The following is an 18,109-nucleotide window of genomic DNA, read 5'->3' on the forward strand; positions in this document are numbered from 1 at the left end:
CGTATCTGAAGCCGTAGCGTATCCTTTGAGATCTCTTTCGGCTTCCGTTCGATTAGAAAGCTCTGACAAGCCATAGCAGACACGTACCTAGTGTAGAAGGCAGATGAAGCGAAGCGGTAGAACGAGCGTGGAAAAAGATCAGACGTGTTGATGAAATTTGTTATGCTTGTTCAGACGGAACGATGAACGGATGACGTATCGTAACGTCGCCGTCAGCGCCCGTTTGGGAGCGTGCCCTCCGCTGATCCGCCTGAGATCCACGGCCACCTGCTGTGAGAGGTATCCTTTCGTGCCTTTAAAGCCCATAAGAGGGGGGGACTTGGTCAGGTACACCTTGCCCTCGTGGACGTGCCCTCGCCGGATACTTCGGTACGTATCGTTAATCATCATCGCCGTGGGACTGAACTTGGGGAACCAGAAAGAAGCGGCCAGTTGATACTGCTGCTGCTCCTGCTGGAACCAAGGGTACGGAGTACTTTCCAGAGCCGAGAGAGAAGGACAGGAAGGAGACGGGAGTTTCTTGACCAGGTGACCCTGGAAGAGCAGCTGCCCAAGGACTTTCAGAGTCACAGGCTGTCCAACACCGCCTTGCTAAACCCCCTGTCCCCTATTCATCTGCCTCAATCGGATGTCAGCCTGGTCAATTCTTTTCTTCCTTCTCTCTTGTTTCCGTCCCCGTCCCCGGAACTCTCTTTTTGCTGTGAACTAAATTTGGTGATTGCTCCATCGTGTGCTTCGTTTTTTCGAGCTGGGCATTTCCAGAGCCTTCCAAAACCACGAAGAAACCACCAAACAACCACAAAAACATTCTCCCCGTTTAGGAACGCTAGTCTCGCCTCGTCTCTCGTCCGGGACAATTCAGGACTCCAGGTACGCACATTCGGCATTCTTCCCTCGTTGCTGTTCCTCCGGGAGGAAGAAGGCCACGCACGACCATCCGCAGCAGGACTTCAGACGGCACATCTGACCGCCGAGAAGTTGGAATTGGAATGACGACTTCCTTTTTGTTCTGTCCACTTCGCTTTCTCTTGGGTGTAATGTAAAAACTTCGCCATACGACAATTCGGTAAGGTCTGAGCAACGAGCTAGGGATGGGAATAGGTAGCGCCACGCAAGCGCAGCCTTGTCCTTGGGATTCGACTCGCGTCCACGGCGGTGAGCAATAGACATTCACGCCGGTCGGGACGGGCGGCGTCCATTCTCGCGAGATCTTTCGATCTCTTTCTCCGTCTCTATGTACTCCGTAGGTAACATCTCTCGTCCTCTCCGTCGTTCCGTCTCTGTTGGAGTTACCGTGTGTCCGGTCTCTCTGGCAGCATCTACAATCTTTCACAAGCACCTCGGATACGTATACCACCCTCCATTATCTCTCGGCGTGGCATGCGCCTGATCCTCTTAGCCTCTTCCTCTCAGTTGAGCCCCTCCCACTCCCGTCATCCATCCATCCCAAAATTCCTATTCGACATGCGGAACCTGCAAGGCACCGTCTCTCTCATTCCTCAAGAACCCTTCCCCCCACCACCCTAGCAAGAGCTAGTGGCTCAACTCACTAGCGTGTGAGTCCTACTTCCTCGTTCTTCGTTCCTCTTCCCACCCTGCTCCGTTCACGTCTGTGTAGGCTATCCTCTTTTCAGCCTCGATCGTCAGGGACCTTAGTCTCCGCGGCGTGCTGTGCCCAGTCCACTTGTGCGGTGTGCGGCGTGCGTGTACGGATACCTGTCTTGTCTCTCTCTGCAGCGTAGCGTACCCATCCTCGCGTCCGCTCGCTTTTCCCGCCTGGGGGGGGGGGTGGATGGTGGTGGTGGTTTGCTTGCCTGCCTGTCGTGCCTGCTTGCCGATTTGCTCATCCCCACGCTTGGCAGGCAGATGTGGTTCCCCATGAAAATCCTGGTTTCGGCCGTCATGGATGATGAAGTTTTATAATAAGACCAATGCCCGCTGTCGTTTCCCAAGGTGTGAAGTGCCCTGTCCCTGATCTCCCTTCAACCACTTGACACCCTTGTCACCATATAACAATCACACTCCTTGAAGACTATCCATTACACACTTGTGTGGTAAAATAAAGTTCTCCTGTGGTAACATACCATATCTACAACATCCTACCTTCCAGCCTCACTCTCACCTTTCTTCTTTCTTTGGCAAGCTTCCTTCTCTCACCGTACTTCCTCTCCCGGCATATCAAATACCAACATCCCGGATACAAAAGGGAGGAAACACAGGAACGACTAGGATTGGGAAACAAAACCAACAAACTATATTTCGACCACGACAAAAGGTCTACGCCAACGGGCCATTCACCATCTCGAAGGAGTTATACTAAGCTCTCACGTACACATCATCACGATGCCTTCACCATTATCTATCGAGGGGGCCCGTCACCCGGAAGCTCTCCACACCCGCAAGCCCTCCCTCACCAACTCAGTCTCCAGCAGCGACTCCTCATCAACACAATCAACCCGCTCAACAGCAACTATGCGCCACACAAGAGTCCTCGACTTCGACCCCCTCTCACTGCACCCGACCTTCCACGCACCACCAAGGCTTTACGAGAGGCCTTTCATCCACAACTCCCAGTCCATCGAGGATGAGGTCATCAACTCGTACTTCTCCAGCCAGGAGGCAGCCGCAGCCGCCGAAGACAAGGCAAAGGCCTCCTTCGCCGCCGCCATCCCCGACATGCCCGTCCCGCCAGTCGACTCACCACGGACGCCGATCCAACAGCAGGAGAGGTCCCGGGAACATGCCGCCGAGGGCGACGACTACTTTCTCTTCAAGGTCCAGCAGCACATCGCCTCGACGAGACCGCAGCTGCCGCGGTCTCACTGGTCCGAATCCACCATCAACACCATGGCATCCCAGCATGACGATGATGACGAGGATTCCTCCGAGGACGGCAGCTTCGTCGACGAGGAGAGGCCCGTGAGGGAATCACAGTGGCAGAACTTCTCCATCAAGCGCAGCTCGCCCTCGAATGTACGACGACCAGCGATGAAGTCTCTCGATAGCGTCGAGGACTTTATCAAGCGCGGAGGCTGGAAGAGACGCGGCATTGTCTTTGAGCAAGAAGCCGCCCGAACTTCCAACACATTGTTCTAAGGAACATCTACCCAACTCAAATCATTTTCTTTTGCACAACATCTCATCAAAACTCACCATCGACTACTTCATCAAACTTCATCGACATCATTCACTCTTCAAATATTTCCTATCATCTGTCTAGGGCAGCAAAAACGGCGAGAGACACCTCTGAGGAGGGCGTTTTTAACGGCTTTCACGACAGCGGGCGCATCTTTTGTTGCTTTATTTTCCTTCAATATCTCTTTTCCAGCGAGCCTCTTGTTTTACGTCTTCTATCTGATATCCCTTTTTTTTTTTTTTTTTTCCCCCCTATCTTGGGCTATTCAGATTGAATCCCTCTCACCGATTTCTTCTGTAAGACTACGGCACTTGGAGGTGCACGGAAGGGGGCATTCATATTGACGTCATTTTCCGGGACGCGGTTCATCTTTTTGGGGTATACACAAAAAAGGGGATCCTTTTTACGCACGCGCACGCACAGGCGAACTGTCAACGGCAAGGATGGGAATAGGCCTGTCTACTACGGCAGGACATCGAGCCTGAAGGGGGAACACGGGGAGGGGTGTGGACTGGTTTAGGCGGGCGGGCTGGTCGAAAAAAATACGACACACGCCCCGATATAAGCATCATCTTCATATTGTAATTTTATTCACGAAAGAACAAACCTGGCAGGCATATCTTTAATGCAGCTGGGTTCTTCTTTCTGGTTCACAACATCACACAATTTCTCTGATACCGATGATCGATAATGTGAAGCAGTGATGCCATGATCGGGCACTTTGCCTTGGAAGTAAAAAGGGCCTTACACGGACGTATACCCATTGTAAAATCTGATGCGATGCATTTCATGTTTCTGACTTCATCGTCACGGTCACGCTGCCCAATATTCTACCCCAATATTATTTTCCATTGTCGCCAACCTTGTTATGACGATCATATTTCGTCTGAGGTCTCATGCCGAGTCAATGCCAAGCATCAACCCCCTGGCTGCCCATAGGTAAGAACCCAAGAGTAAGAATGATGCAAGAATGAATTCGAACAATTGGGCACCTGACTGACTGACTGACTGACTGGGTTCCGCGGAGACGGGAACTTAGTCAGTGAACCTTTTTCCCATTCAAACCCCTGGCTTGCCGGTTGGGCATCTCTAAATCGTCCCATCAACCCTTGCGACAATTCTATCCATACCCGGCACAAAATGACAAAAGAATGTTTCCGCGCTGTTCCTTGCCGTGCCGCTGCAAGGGTACCGAAAACAAACCCCTCCACAAAATTTGCTTGGGTAGTCAGAACATTTTGGAAATTAGGCTTTCGACTTGAAGCCCGTAAGGCCGCCCTTGAGGAATTTGAGAAAGCTCCAGATCCGACCGAACTTTGATGGAACACGGAACCCACGGCGGCACGGGCGTGTAGTTTTGTTTAATGACCTTACGGTATCCGTACATGGTACCCATCGTGGGCCTCTTCCTTCACCGACGGGACTCGCGAGTGCAACCCTTTCAAAAAGTTTCTTGCCTACCAGTCTACCTTACGCACGGGAGACATGGTGCTCTACTGCTGCTAGACCATCCGCAAACTATGGAAAGACGAGAGACGGGACAGCTAGCCTTGAAGATTGTTTTTGGGGCCCAGCACCCCAGTACATAGGCCCGAATCTCTTGTCCATCCCTCGACTTCTCACAGTCTCGAGTCTTTTTGCCAATCAATGGATGGGCCCAGTAAGCTACCTACCCGCCCGGCGCCCGCTCTTGGGGGAGACGGACATGAGCCGAGCCTTTCCCACCGACTGACCGAAGTCTCCCACCGGAGACGAATTGGGGATCTGATTTTGCAAGCAAAGAAAACGTGAGCCGGCCAAGCCCGGAGCTTCTCGGGGATTCAGGACTTCTGGACGCTGGTTGGACAATTGCCAAATCCACCGCGTACACCTTCAGCTTCATAGGTTTCGCTCTCGCCGTGTACTTTCACTGGGGTAGGCCATACCAAGATGCCGGAGAGGCGTCGATTACGAATCTCTTCGTGCTAGTCCAACACTCCAGACTCTACATGGTATCTTTGCGAGTGGGGTTTTGTTTCCCGCGATGGTGGCATGGTGCCGGGCTGGGGGGACAGGATGCCATCGAATGTGTCCACGTGGACATCCAAACCTCGTGGCGCAGCATTCTTCTCACTCTCTGCACCTCGTGCTCGCGTTTCGGTTTCCCAGCTCTCCTAAGTTCTCTCACCACCACCACCACATGGCTGTGTTGGCTCTCGAATGCGACGCTGCGGAAGTGCTGGGATGGCTGTGCCTGACAGGCACAGAAGCTTAAACACCCAGGCAGGGCCCCGCTGTGCTGGCGGCGGCGGCGGCGGCGGCGCGGACAAACAGCTCCAGCTCTCCTCCGGGTGATACCACCTTATGGTGAAGGTGCTTATGAATTCTCGGATTCGACAGCTCATTGATAGTGGGAACCAGAGGCTTGGCATAGTACAGTAGCACTGAAGACTGAAAGGGCGAGGTTAAAAGCTTCGACTCTTCGAGCCTCGGGGTCTTTGAGAAACAATTTTGAGTTCAGCGCGACAGGGGCATAAATTGTTTTTCCAAAAGGGAAAAGGGTCAAAGCTTCCCAGAATTAACCTTTCATCACGGGGGGTGTTGGGATGCCAAAATAGGCTTGCTGAAGAAGAGTTACGACCGTAATTCCCGGAAGACGGCTTTTCGGTCTTTGAAGTTTGAACTCTACCAGGATGAACAGGGAGATCTCGTCCGTGAGACTGTGAGACACCTTTCTCGTGATCGATAGTTTTGCTGCCACGCTGACCGGCGCAGTAGGTAGTAGAGGCCGCGCTAGCCAAGGCACCCACAATGCCGAGCACGCTGCACCCCATCCGTACAGGGAAATCTCTTCGAATCCGGACGACCGTTTGCGCTTGTCAAAAGGTGCATTTGGTGTCGAGATCTCGCGGGAGGTAGCCAATCGATTCGGGAGGAGGATAGGATACGATGGGTGGGGGCACGGTCGTTTCCCGTAGTGGATGCTCACGATTCTTCAGCTGGAGTCGTAGGAGTGGTTCACGCCTAGGCTCTAGCGGGGGTTGGCTCCATCGTGAGAATTGGTGACTTGAGAGGTACTTGCGATGCTAGCTCGCATGTACGAGTCGTGCGTGAATGGATTCACTCTCGTGGACCGTAGCAGTGTGTGTGTGTGTGTGTGTGTGTGTGTGATTGTGTGGGCGATGATCTTTATCCTCTGGGTCCAATGGATCATTGGATACGGATAGCTACCAGAGCCTTGGAAACCAACAAAAGCTGACAGCTCCAGTGTGGATGGATGACTGACTTCATCTCGTTCCAGCGCGCTGTGGGGCCCGCTCGGGCTGCTGGGTACGGTGCACTACGAAGTACAGATGCACACCGGACGATGGTAGTGTAAATGTGATGGGCGGATGACATTGCGGGAAACTTCAAGCGGGTGTGTTCATGAGTCGTGACAGCTTCTAGAGAACAGGGGGCCCGTGCTTGGAGGACCGTTGCTGACGCATCACATTTCCATCAACACGGCACATAACTGCTGTGTCCACGTCAGGGTTTCTTAGGCTGCTGGGCAATGATGAGATGAACATCATCACTCCTGCCGCTTCATGGTGGGCGACGTGTCGAGGCCAAAAACTTGGAATTTACAATGACTGCCGAGTAGAGGATAGGTCATAATGCCATTCTCGAAATACGGATATAGCAACAAGAAAAGGAGATGAGACAGAGACCCTACAACCTACAGGCATGCATGTGAGGCTGAGTTACCAGACATGCAGGTACCCGTGGGCTCGTGCTGTGTGATTTGGCGCCCCTTGCTTGAACTGTGGCAAATTAGAGAGTCTCGTGGATGCGACAACGCACCGGAGCCTCAAAAAGAAAGCAGTGGTTCTCTCCCAGGGACATGGAAGGAAAGCTCCTCGGCGACGCTGCAAGGGAGGGAGGGCTATAGCCTATGGCTCTGATTGCAGAATGAGGCTTGTTGTCCCGGGAAGGACATTGACAGGGGCTACGAATTGGGACAATGATGAGAGATTGGGGGCGCGGTTATTATCAGACCCGAACTATCGGTTTTCACCGATGCAGTCAGCTTGCTTCGTCTGATGTGAATTCTCACTCCACGGCACGTGTACATGACTGCTAGACCAGGGGATGACGGGTCATTGGGTCCAGAATCCAGGAACAAGGGATGACAGCGACGGTGGGAAGAGGATGGGAATACGGAGTTATGATGGCAACGTTGGGAGCCTCTAAATCCGCCTAGCAGCTTGAGTTGGCCAAACAATTGGCCCTTTGGGAGATACAATTGGAAACTGCCGCGGAGAGCGACGTAAATTCCACAAAATTCGCTCCGTTGCCCAGGGATCGCAATGTCTGACCCAACCAAACTACTCCAGTAATTAAGCTACATTTTCCAATTCGCGTGCCATTCGGCCATCCACGCGGCTACAGTCCATGGTTTCGGTGAAGAGATTTCTCGTCGGGTTACCTGTGGTCTACGAATACAGTTCACACTTCACAGTCCACCTCGTCAGCCCAGCCCTGGCGCGAGGTCCGTGGTGGCCTCTTTTTGCTGTTCATCTCATAATTGTTCACTAATCCCCACGACGACAATGATAACCTCGGGAGGGACCACGTCCTGGTCAGTGAGTGAAAGGGACCCATCATCTTTTCTTTCCCGCCGCCTCACTAGTTTACATGGTGGGTACTCTCATCTTCTCACCTAAAGCTGGGCGGCTATTTCTGGGCGACTTTTGGCAGGGTGAAAAGAGAATTTTCTGCGTTGTTTTACGAGAAGAAACGAAGGATACGATGGGCAGAAAACAATGGCATCTGCCCCTCTCTGCCGACAAACATCGCTCCCCGCCCGCCCGTGTCCGCCTCGTGATGATGGATGCTGAGCCTGGTGGGCTTTTTTTCTTTTCTTCTCTGCCCAGCACTCGAATAACGTAGAACAGCCGGTCTAGCCGCGCCAGCCTGTTATTCCCCAAGACGTTTCGGCTTTTGAGGAGCAAGTGCTCTCCCGCGATGGAGACTGGTCGGTGCTTTCATACCCTCACAACGCAAGCGCGACGGCGGCTCCTAGGGCATTGTCATAGCACCCGCGCCGCTATGAAGGCCGCCACCGTGGGCGTGTGGGCTTTCCTACACAATCACGAGTGGCGATGTGGATGTGGGCGCTGATCGTGATATCGGCGTCGCCTCATTGATCTGGTATAGACACTCGGACTCATCGCACTCACGGGGTCTCGGGCAGAAAATGTTTTCCAAGGACATTCTGGAGGAGCCTCGTTTCCATGTGAGGGATGGCATTGAGCGCGTGGTCATCATCATCATCATCATCATCATCATCATCATCGGTACCACGATGGGTTATGCATGAAATTTTAAGCCAAGCGGGCTAGCTGAGCAAGGCTGGCTAGGTACCTCAGGTCAGGGCAAGTCTCGATATATCGGCGCTCAGCTTCCGCCCCTGTATAAGCTCCGCCATCACCTTGCCCGTCCCGAGACTCAGACTGATGCCCCAAGGCCCATGTCCCGCCGCGAGAAACACCCCGCCCTCGGCGCCGGTACGCGTCGCGACGCTCCCGAGCCGGTCATCCGGGATCCGGGTCAGGATAGGAGCGCCCGAGTCCGTGGCCGGGCGGAAACAGAGACCCTCCCGGACGACTTCAAGGTCCGATTCGCTGTCGTTGCTGTTCATGATGATGCGTGCCGCTGTGCTTTTGAGCTTGGCGATGGCTTCGGCGGAGATGGGTGCTTGGCCTGGTAGAGGCGGGAGAGGGGTGGATGGTGAGTTCAGGCCCGCGATGTAGACGTTGCCTCCGACCCGCGAGAATATCTCCGGCGAGAAGCCGGCTCCGTCGGTGCTGAAGATGGCGTGGCAGGCTGTCGTCGTCTTTTGGATCTCATCACTCGAGTCTGAGGGGGTGGGCTTTGGCTTCAAGACGAGCGAGTGCCCCGCGAGGATGGAGATGGGCAGCTCTAGTGATGTCCCGGGAAACAGCTGGGAGAAGACGCGAGGCGACCAGGCGCCGGCTGCGATGACGAGACGAGTACAGGGAACGTCTGTCTCTGTAGAGGACGTCGTTTCCCCTATGCGGACTGATGAGAGTTCGTCACGGAGGTCGGTGTGGATGGAGAGGACTGTGGCTGGGTGGTGGACGTGGACGCCGGCAGATTTGCACTCTTGGAGAAGGAATTGGCATAGGCGGAGGGGATCCCTGGTGGTTGGAGTCAGATTTCGTGCTCAGACAGCATGTTGGACCGGCTTGATAGAGGAAGAGAGGGTGTGTACATCATATATGTGCTGCATGAGTGCATGAAGCTGGACTGGAGACGCACACTTGGCCCGTGGTTTCTGGATCCCCGATGATCTGCACGTCATCGCCATGCTCCCTCCTCAGCCATGGTGGCCCATTACTCGGAGTCTCGACAGCTTCGACAACCTCTGCTCTGCTCCCGCCACCCCGCAACCAGTCGGCGTCTTTCTTGCCCTTCTTTACCGGTGCTGCTGCGTGGCTAAAAGTCGTACTCGTAGACCAACCCCATTTCTCCCTGCCGCCATGCTCCTCGGCGAGCTTCTTGTGCTCATCAAAACTCAACGCTCCGAGGGAGGCCGAGGCGGGTGAGAACCAGTCTCTCGCGAGGAAGCCACCTGCGTACCCTGACGCTGAGGCGAAGAGCTCTGGTGATGGGTCGACTAGGTGGATTGTTGAGCCTGGTTGGTGGTCTGCGAGGTAGTATGCGATTGAAAGGCCAATGATGCCAGAGCCTAGTATCACTGTTGAGCTCATTGTCGCAGTAGCGGAGAAGAGACAAGGCCTTGTGAACCGTTGAAAGGAAACCTAAAGCTTGAAGCTCGAATCGCGAACAATGATGTTATGTCATAGAGCTCGAGCTCAAGCAGACCGGAGCTCTCGACCCCGCCAAGCTGATAAGATAAGGACACTCGATGCTCCAGGCCCCGCTCCACTGCACAACGCAGAAACAGCAAGAGCGCTCCGCTGCTTCGGAATGGCGCAAGCCTCCCAATCCATCTTCGCGTTGCAGAGCCTTTTTTTTCTTCTTTTCTTGTCTAGCTTGCTGCACTCCTTCAGCTGATCCTAATCCGTGAATCAACTTTGGTAAAAACCCCCAAGCTTAACGTCGCATCTCTCGCAGAGCAAGTCATTACACAACATGGCCTCAAAGGTGATTATCGTCACCGGCGCCAGCCGAGGCATTGGCCTCGCCATCGCCCAGCATCTCATCAAGGAATCCCATAAAGTTGTCTTGGCGGCGAGATCCAAGGGTCAGTTGGAGGCTCTGAAGGCTGCTCATCCTGGGCAGGTTGAGTATGTTGCTGGGGACTTGGGGGATCTCCAGGTACGACTGGAAGATGACTCTGTCAAAGGGATCAGATCTAACAATGCATGCAGACCATTCCCAAAATTGCCGAGGCAGCAGTCAAGGCCTTTGGGAAAATTGACGGACTCGTCATCAACCACGGCGTGTTGGAGCCCGTCACCCGGCTAGCAGACTCTTCGATCGAGGAATGGAAAAAGGCATATGACATCAACGTCTTTAGTGGGCTTGCATTGGTGAGTGAAAACTCTGATTTCATTCTTCTACTCTTTCTAATCTTGATCATCAAAAGGTCCAAGCCTCTCTGCCTGAGCTGCGCAAGTCCAAGGGCTGCGTCCTCTGGGTGTCCTCCGGCGCGGCCACTGGCGCATACGCCGCATGGGGAGCCTATGGTACATCCAAGGCCGCCATGAACCATCTCTCTGCACACTTGGCAGTGGAGGAGCCTGACATCACCAGCATCGCCATGAGCCCTGGCCGCGTCGACACTGCCATGCAAAAGGTCATCCGTGACACGGGAGCCAGGCACATGGCCGACAAGGACCACACCTCCTTCGTGTCTGCTTTTGACAAGGGAGAGCTGTTCAAGCCTGAGCAGCCTGGCAACGTCATGGCACGGTTCGTCGTTAAGCCTCAGCACGACCTCTCGGGCAAATACTTCAAGTGGCAAGCTGGAGAGCTTTCGGCGTATCATGACGCAGAGTAAGATAGTTCACTAGGAATTGGTTGTTAGCAACTATTTTACCATAGAAGTGTAAATAGAAAAACGTTGATAACAAGATGCCTCAGATGAAAGATGAAAAGCTCATATTTGATTCCACATAGTTTATTCAGGATTAGCATGGAATATGTGTCATCATCACTGGCAAGCCTTCGCAGGCGACGTTGAAAGAAAGTTTTTCGCGTTTGCGGCTTACCTTGAGCTAGAAATCTGTTGGCGTGGGTCGGTGAGCAAAAATCGCTGCGTCCCAACACAATGGCAAGCTCGATCAGGCACCCCAGCTTCTCCAAACAATCCAGGGAGGCATGACACAGGCACCTCATATCAAGTTGACCATCGTCGCTGGCGCATGCGTGCATAGCAGGGCATTGATTGAAATTGCGGCAGGCGCATACTCTGTCTGGAAATCTTGTTAGCAATGCGGTCTAAGACTAGAACTGCAGCAAAAACAAAAGATTCATGGTGATAGATCAGATAGTATCCGTTTGGCAGGAAGGTCATTCACCACTATGAGGGGAGTTATTCCTCGTAAGTTTGGGGCGACAACAAGGTTCATCATATCGAAATGGAGGGGGAAATAGAGAAGAGACCTACCAAGTTCAATCCCAGCAAGCAGCAGAGCCGCCAGCTGCTCTGGCATTAGAGCGCATGGCCGTTCCTGAGCTCTGCTGTTTGCTGATGCGAAAAAGAAGAAGAGGCTGAACCATCGTGGAATATTTCGTCTTTTAAGGCTAAGAAAAAATTTGGAGTGATTGGGGACTGTTGGCCCGTGCGGTGCGGAATCACGGAGACATCTTTCGCCGGCGCACCGTGGCACCTTACCGCTGACTCTGAATGGAATTTCACTGTGGAAAAGTGCGCCCCACCACGGGCGGGACCAGGCAGTGACTGAGCCTTCACTCTGTGGCTCAGTGGCCCCTGCTTCCTCAAGGCGCGCGGGGGGTTCAAATGCACTCGATGTCCCGCATCCCGAGGAGCATAAAAGACCCCACCAAACACACGGTCGGAGACTGAGCGAGCCAGACCTACAAACCTGTCGGAGATAGCCTAATCAATTTGCATGTCCACCCCGCCACCGCGTCCTCTTCACCACCCAGCTACCAATTTCAGTATAAGTCAACGGTCGACATAAGAACCACACGGATCTTTTCTACATTTTCGCATCACTATCAAGGCAAACACTACAATCTTGCTGACAAGTACACGATATCGACCACGCTCTCCAATCTTGCCCACATTCCCAGTTGCATCGACACTCTCGTCTCACACTACAACCATGTCTGACCACGATATCGCGGGTAAGTCTAGATCGATCTTTCCTTCAGCACCTGGGCGACCTCCATGAGACTTTCTGTTCGCTCTGCCATTGTGCCTGCCTGGTGTTCACAACTGGGCATCACAAGCGACTTGTCCCTGCCCTGCAAGCTTGGCCAAATCCTGGTGATGGTCTTGATGTAAAAGACGTCGCATGCAGCAGCTTGCTTTGCATTATGTCACAGTCTCATTACACCTCGCAGGCAACATGTTGTTCAAAACGCACAGCGGATAGAAGCCTCTGGGTACCTTTTGGTGTACACTCAGCCTGATTCTCGAACTTGAAATGCTAACATGACTTTACTAGGCAACGATGACCTGTCCTTACCCAAGGGTATGTAACACCACCACCAATAGATGTCTCTCCCATGGCACATCTCTGACTACCCCTTTGTCAAGAGTTCTGAAGCTAATTTGCTACACAGCCACCGTCCAAAAGATCGTTACCGAGATTCTGCCGCCTTCAGCTGGCGTTGCCTTTGCCAAAGAGGCTCGTGACCTGCTTATTGAGTGCTGCGTCGAGTTCATCACCCTCATCTCCTCGGAAGCCAACGAGATCTCAGAGAAGGAGGCAAAGAAGACCATTGCATGCGACCACATCACCAAGGCCCTTGAGCAACTGGGTTTCGCAGACTACGTCCCGGCCGTACTAGAAGCCGCGGCAGAGCACAAAGAAGTGCAAAAGGTATGCCAAACGCCCTAATGTGACCTGTATGACGGGACATGTGATGGCTGACACCTGTACAGGGACGTGAAAAGAAGGCAAACAAGTTCCAAAACAGCCAGATTCCCCTCGAGGAGCTGGAGAGGATGCAGAGAGAGGCGTTTGAAGATGCCGCCAACCGCCACGCTTAGGCTACGTGTGCATAAGGAAAAGAATAGGTGTTGGCTGCGTTTGATTCCGCATGGTTTTGGGGTTTGGCGTTCAGGGTACATTGGGACAGAGAGTTTATGATTCTTACAACGCTGACGACTGCATGAATCCGGCTCAAGGGCCGTGGTAGGGTTGGCTTTGATGAAAACGACCGTTCGGCACATGGTTATCGAGTAGTCTCTTCGGCACATCAATACAAAACTCATGTTGATTGGGTCCAGCACTTTCGTTCGTTCGGTTTGCTTCGGTTCGACGTATCTTATCTGCATGAGTATATATGATCGACCTATATATATCGAATTCGTTAACGTCCCTCATGATCAACCTCCCAGAAAATCAACAACGCCAGAGTTCCCATATGTATACCCATGGAACCGCAATCCCTCTTCCGTATGAAACCCTTCCCAACACCTTGTCTACCACAGTCGTCGCTGGTAGTACACTCTCTCTTCGCTTTCCGACAAACGCCTCAGCTCCTCCTTGATCAGCCGCCGCCTCTCGGCCCGGCTGATGGGCTTCTGGTTCGACGCTTCAGGATCCGGATTCGCCTGGTCCTTGACGTTCCACCCGTTGATATTCCTCTCCCTCTCGTCCATCTTCTCCAGATCTTCCCTGCTGACCCCGCCCTTATCCTCCTTTTCTGACGGGCCCGTCATCTTTTGCCACATATCGGACGTCCATCCAGCGGCCTTTTGTCCAGCCTTTTGCTTCTTCGTCTGTTGCTGCTGCTGCTTTTGTTGTTGCTTCTCGGGCACAGTAGGGTTCACCTCGATGATGATCTGCTCCTGCTTCCCGTTCGCACCATAAAGCGGCACACTCTGTTCTTTGCCGGCTGTGTCCTTTAGGTGCTCGGGAACGTAGTACGACGCCTTTGGGGAGGGTCGCGATTCGGGCTTGATGGCTTCGCGCAGCTGGCTCAGCGTGCGCTGTTGGATTACGTAGCCGCTAAGAAAGAGAGCCGCAGTACATGAGACGACTATTAATTACGAAGAAATGCGTTTGCACGCAAACGCGGCTCGCCGCCTCGCGTGCAGGAACGCATACTGAGATTAGCCCGTTTGTCATGATTGATTTGGGAGAGCGGGACTGGAATGCGGGAACGGGGGAGGGCGGGTGTTACCGATGGCTGAGGAAATGATAACGGAGACTTGGGAGGAGGTGAGGAGCACCATGGCAACTGGAATTTTATGACAGAATAACGGCTACTGTTGGATTTCAGGAGCTTGAAGAAAGATTTGGGTCAATGATTTGAATGATTCTTGGATGATTTAGAGCTTCGTTGATGGGCATCGGCTTTTCACACCTTCGCCAGCGTCGCAGTCGTTAGAGATGCGCGGCGTGAGCGTGAACTTGGAAGTGGGCTGTTTACTTGGTTCACACGGCAACAATCGATAAGCACCATTCAATTCGGCCAGACCTCCCAACTTTTCCAACCTGCGTCACTCGCGAAAGCTCCCGTCGCATCACTGCCCACCCCACTACCCGAAGAGCTACCCTTCGACGAAACGCGACTATCCCCCAGCCATTGAAGCCAAGCCATCATCGAAGCTTCCCGCATCACAATCAATTCGCAAAACAGTCAGGCCGAATCTCAACGACAACACCCCCACTCCTCCCACCCGAAAAACAGATAAATCGCAAAGATGAGCAAACCCGACCTCGTCTACGCCGACGAGCGGCGCTTCCTCGACGAACGCGGCTCCTCAGCCTCCCTAGCCCCCAACGGCGAGAACCCAGCCACAATCATGGAAAAGGCCGTCCGCGAGCGCATCATCGACTCCTACTTTTACAAAGAGCAGTGCTTCGCCGTCAACGAAGCCGACATTGTCGACCGCGTCGTCGAGCACGTCACTTTTATAGGCGGCACTTCGGGCGTCACGCAGAAGCCCACGCCGTTCCTGTGTCTTGCCTTTAAGCTGCTGCAGCTCGCGCCGTCGGACGAGGTGCTGGAGACGTATTTGGGGTTCGGCGGGGAGAAGTTCAAGTACCTGCGCGCGCTGGCGTGCTTTTACGTGCGCATGACGAGGAAGGCGAAGGATGTGTACTTGTTTCTGGAGCCGTTTTTGGAGGATCGGAGGAAGTTGAGGAGGAAGGGACGGCAGGGGACGAGTTTGACGTTTATGGATGACTTTGTGGATGATTTGTTGACCAAGACGAGGGTGTGTGCGACGAGTTTTCGGGAGTTGCCTAAGAGGGTTGACCTGGTGGATTTGGGCGAGCTTGAGGAGAGGATCAGTCCTTTGGGTGATATTGACGAGCTTCTGGATGATGAGGAAGAGAATGAGGAAGAGAATGCGGGAGCAAATGGCGCGGACGAGTCGGAAGGAGAGGTGGTGGAGGATAGGAGCGGTGCTGGGGAGCCAATGGACGTGGAAAGATCGAGGTCTAGGAGCAGAGATCGGTCTCCTTGAGTGTATGGCGATAGCAAAAGATGATACCCAATCTCTTGCTCCTACCGAGCAGAGTATAAAATAGACAAAAGCATGATTTTGGATGCATAGAGCAGGTGGGCTTTGGTGCTTGAGGAATCTCCAGCTTGCATATCATACAAAAATAACAAAGCATCTAAAGGTCCAAAAGGCAAAAGAGTTCACCCTCCCGGTGCTGAACTGGGGGCTACATCTCTGGCGCTAATGCTGGGAAATTTTGGTGCTTAAACTGGGATTCGAACTCGGGTATGCGCTGAGCCTGTCGTCGAGTAGGCTGGTTGGCGTGAATAATTGGTGACCATTTACCATTCCACCACCACGCCACAGTTTGACCTGACCCTCGACCTAGAGGGCGCCTGCTGTGCTGGTGACGAGAATGGAATTGACCTGACCTATAGAGGCTTCTCTCGTGGCGTCGAGGATCAGATGAAAGGGTGGGTGGATTGGTCCCCCAGGGTATATTCCATTGTATTTCACTGTACAGTACATTTTCCAGGACGCGGCTTCTCACACGGCGACGTAAACTCTTACAAGGTCTTCTAGCAGATGACTTACGACGATCAAGCAGACAGTTGATGAAGGAGGTTCTTGGCCACGCCGAGCAACCGCCTGTCATCCCAGTACTGACCGATCAGCTGGAGACCCGCCACATTCCGGCTACCGTCCGCCTCTTCATCCCCTGCCTTGATCTTAGTAGGAATACTGATGGCCGGCAGCCCAGCCAGACTGGCCGGCACCGTAAAAACATCATTCATGTACACCTGCACCGGCGTCTGCCGCTTGATATCCTCAATGCGCGGTGCAAACGTCGGCGCAGTAGGACAGAGCAGGAAGTCCACCTGCGACGGGCCAAACTTATCCTCAAGTTCAACCTCGTCCTTCATGTCGCTCAAGTCGAACTGCTGTTCGTCGTAGAGGGGGTTCTCCAGCCTGAAGACGCGGTCAAAGTCTCGCTGGACAAGCTTGCGCACCCGCTGCGCTTGGATAAAGTAGTTGTCCATTGCCTCGGAGCTCAAGCTGTAGGCGCCGAGGAGGATGCGGCGTTTGACTTCCTCGCCGAAGCCGAGGCCGCGAGTCTTGGAGTAGAGGACCTCGCCTGCGCCGTCACTCTCATCGCCACGGGTACCGTAGCGGACGCCGTCGTACTTGGCGAGGTTGGAAGATGCTTCTGCTGGCGCGATGACGTAGTATGCTGATAAAGCATGCTTTGTGGACGGCAATGATACTGGAACCACCTCTATGCCTGATTTTTGTAAAAGGTCTGCTGCGTCAGACCAGGCCGTCTTGATCTTGGGGTCCAATTCCTCGATGTTGTATTCCAAGGGTATGCCGATTCTGAGCTGCGACCGGCCAGCTGCCGCTTGGGCCAGCTGCTTCTTTCGGAAGCTTTTCGATAAGGATGTCGGGTCTTGGAAATCGTGTTCCCCATCTAGCCCCGTGCTGAACATCAGATCCTCGATAACGTCAACCTCCCTAGCAAGCAGGCCAACAGTGTCCAAGGAGTTCGCATATGGAACGACCCCGAACCTTGACAGCATGCCGTAGGAAGGTTTGTATCCCACGACACCACAGTACGCCGCAGGAAGGCGAATTGACCCGCCCGTATCCGTCCCCAGCGCAACGTCCGCCCCGCCAGTCTGAACCGCGACCGCGCTGCCCCCTGAGCTTCCGCCAGCAGAGGTGGGCGTCGCAGACAGCGGGTTAATGACAGGGCCGTGAATCGAGTTCAGCGAATGGGATCCCATGCCGAATTCATCCATGTTTGTCTTTCCGACGACGTGGGCGCCTCGTTCTCGTAGCTGGCGCACGATGGTGGCCTCGTAGGGGCTTTTATGGGAGGAGAGGATGGCGGAGGAGCATGTTGTCGGGAGCCCTTGGGTCGCGATATTGTCCTTTACCGCTAGCTTGAACTTGGTCGCCGATTCGAGGGTTGCTTCAGGTGCAGCTGTCGTTGCTTCGTAGGCATCTGCGTCTTTCTGTTAGCTGTGGCGCAATCGGGTTGGGATGTGCGAGCTGTCTCGTACCTAGCTGCACGAAGTGATTGAAGTCATGGTGTGAGCGTCTCTGCTGTCGTGTAGCTTGCGCGCTGCATCTTGATCTCAGTGGCCGCAGATTTAACAGCGAGAGCTTAACGTGAGAAGACATGTGGCTGCAATGGCTAACCTGTGACCTTGTTTCATGGAGCTCGTGGACTTTTTGGAGAGCATCTCGTCTCGGTGAACGTTGGGGTCAACTCACCGAGGGCCGATGCATGACTAAGCTCGATTGGGGTGGGGTTCAAGGTCCGAACCCACGTCCGACGACCCTATTACGCTAAACGGAGTCCAGAC

The 18,109-nt window shown here is 53.6% G+C and overlaps 7 protein-coding genes across 7 annotated transcripts; 4 read left to right on the forward strand and 3 right to left on the reverse strand.

Moving 5' to 3' along the window:
• Positions 1–1,932: 1,932 nt before the first annotated feature.
• Positions 1,933–3,421, forward strand: BDP81DRAFT_414307 (uncharacterized protein). Its single transcript, XM_060589351.1, has one exon. It carries the CDS (start codon positions 2,344–2,346, stop codon positions 3,094–3,096), a length of 753 nt encoding a protein of 250 aa, XP_060452205.1. The 5' UTR covers positions 1,933–2,343; the 3' UTR covers positions 3,097–3,421.
• A 5,101-nt stretch (positions 3,422–8,522) lies between these two features.
• BDP81DRAFT_444739 (FAD dependent oxidoreductase-like protein superfamily) lies at positions 8,523–9,891 on the reverse strand (the record flags this gene model as incomplete). Its single annotated transcript, XM_060591872.1, has 2 exons — positions 8,523–9,318; positions 9,440–9,891. The coding sequence occupies 2 exons, from the start codon at positions 9,889–9,891 to the stop codon at positions 8,523–8,525; spliced, it is 1,248 nt and encodes a 415-aa protein (XP_060452206.1).
• Positions 9,892–10,084: 193 nt separating this feature from the next.
• Positions 10,085–11,165, forward strand: BDP81DRAFT_16560 (short-chain dehydrogenase). The gene is made up of 3 exons (XM_060582099.1): positions 10,085–10,462; positions 10,516–10,677; positions 10,734–11,165. The coding sequence occupies exons 1-3, from the start codon at positions 10,277–10,279 to the stop codon at positions 11,145–11,147; spliced, it is 762 nt and encodes a 253-aa protein (XP_060452207.1). The 5' UTR covers positions 10,085–10,276; the 3' UTR covers positions 11,148–11,165.
• Positions 11,166–12,770: 1,605 nt separating this feature from the next.
• BDP81DRAFT_305941 (TATA-binding protein-associated phosphoprotein) lies at positions 12,771–13,331 on the forward strand (the record flags this gene model as incomplete). The annotated part of the gene is made up of 3 exons (XM_060583226.1): positions 12,771–12,810; positions 12,902–13,161; positions 13,224–13,331. The coding sequence occupies 3 exons, from the start codon at positions 12,771–12,773 to the stop codon at positions 13,329–13,331; spliced, it is 408 nt and encodes a 135-aa protein (XP_060452208.1).
• Positions 13,332–13,766: 435 nt separating this feature from the next.
• Positions 13,767–14,522, reverse strand: BDP81DRAFT_305589 (uncharacterized protein; the record flags this gene model as incomplete). Its single annotated transcript, XM_060583189.1, has 2 exons — positions 13,767–14,326; positions 14,471–14,522. The coding sequence occupies 2 exons, from the start codon at positions 14,520–14,522 to the stop codon at positions 13,767–13,769; spliced, it is 612 nt and encodes a 203-aa protein (XP_060452209.1).
• Positions 14,523–14,825: 303 nt separating this feature from the next.
• BDP81DRAFT_414317 (PRP38 family protein) lies at positions 14,826–15,936 on the forward strand. The gene has a single exon (XM_060589352.1). The coding sequence runs from the start codon at positions 14,994–14,996 to the stop codon at positions 15,759–15,761; it is 768 nt and encodes a 255-aa protein (XP_060452210.1). The 5' UTR covers positions 14,826–14,993; the 3' UTR covers positions 15,762–15,936.
• A 403-nt stretch (positions 15,937–16,339) lies between these two features.
• BDP81DRAFT_456872 (amidase signature domain-containing protein) lies at positions 16,340–17,924 on the reverse strand (the record flags this gene model as incomplete). Its single annotated transcript, XM_060593220.1, has 2 exons — positions 16,340–17,745; positions 17,804–17,924. The coding sequence occupies 2 exons, from the start codon at positions 17,922–17,924 to the stop codon at positions 16,340–16,342; spliced, it is 1,527 nt and encodes a 508-aa protein (XP_060452211.1).
• Between the last annotated feature and the right edge of the window lie 185 nt (positions 17,925–18,109).

This window comes from Colletotrichum phormii (assembly GCF_030913505.1).
Source record: "Colletotrichum phormii strain CBS 102054 chromosome Unknown BDP81scaffold_1, whole genome shotgun sequence".
Lineage (NCBI taxonomy): Eukaryota > Fungi > Ascomycota > Sordariomycetes > Glomerellales > Glomerellaceae > Colletotrichum > Colletotrichum phormii.

Bases quoted from the DNA above. Each gene is read 5' to 3' on its own strand.
- BDP81DRAFT_414307 (XM_060589351.1), top strand. From the start codon at position 2,344: ATGCCTTCACCATTATCTATCGAGGGGGCCCGTCACCCGGAAGCTCTC.
- BDP81DRAFT_16560 (XM_060582099.1), top strand. From the start codon at position 10,277: ATGGCCTCAAAGGTGATTATCGTCACCGGCGCCAGCCGAGGCATTGGC. The intron at 10,463-10,515 runs GTACGACTGGAA...CAATGCATGCAG, and splicing joins GGGACTTGGGGGATCTCCAG to ACCATTCCCAAAATTGCCGA. The intron at 10,678-10,733 runs GTGAGTGAAAAC...GATCATCAAAAG, and splicing joins TCTTTAGTGGGCTTGCATTG to GTCCAAGCCTCTCTGCCTGA.
- BDP81DRAFT_414317 (XM_060589352.1), top strand. From the start codon at position 14,994: ATGAGCAAACCCGACCTCGTCTACGCCGACGAGCGGCGCTTCCTCGAC.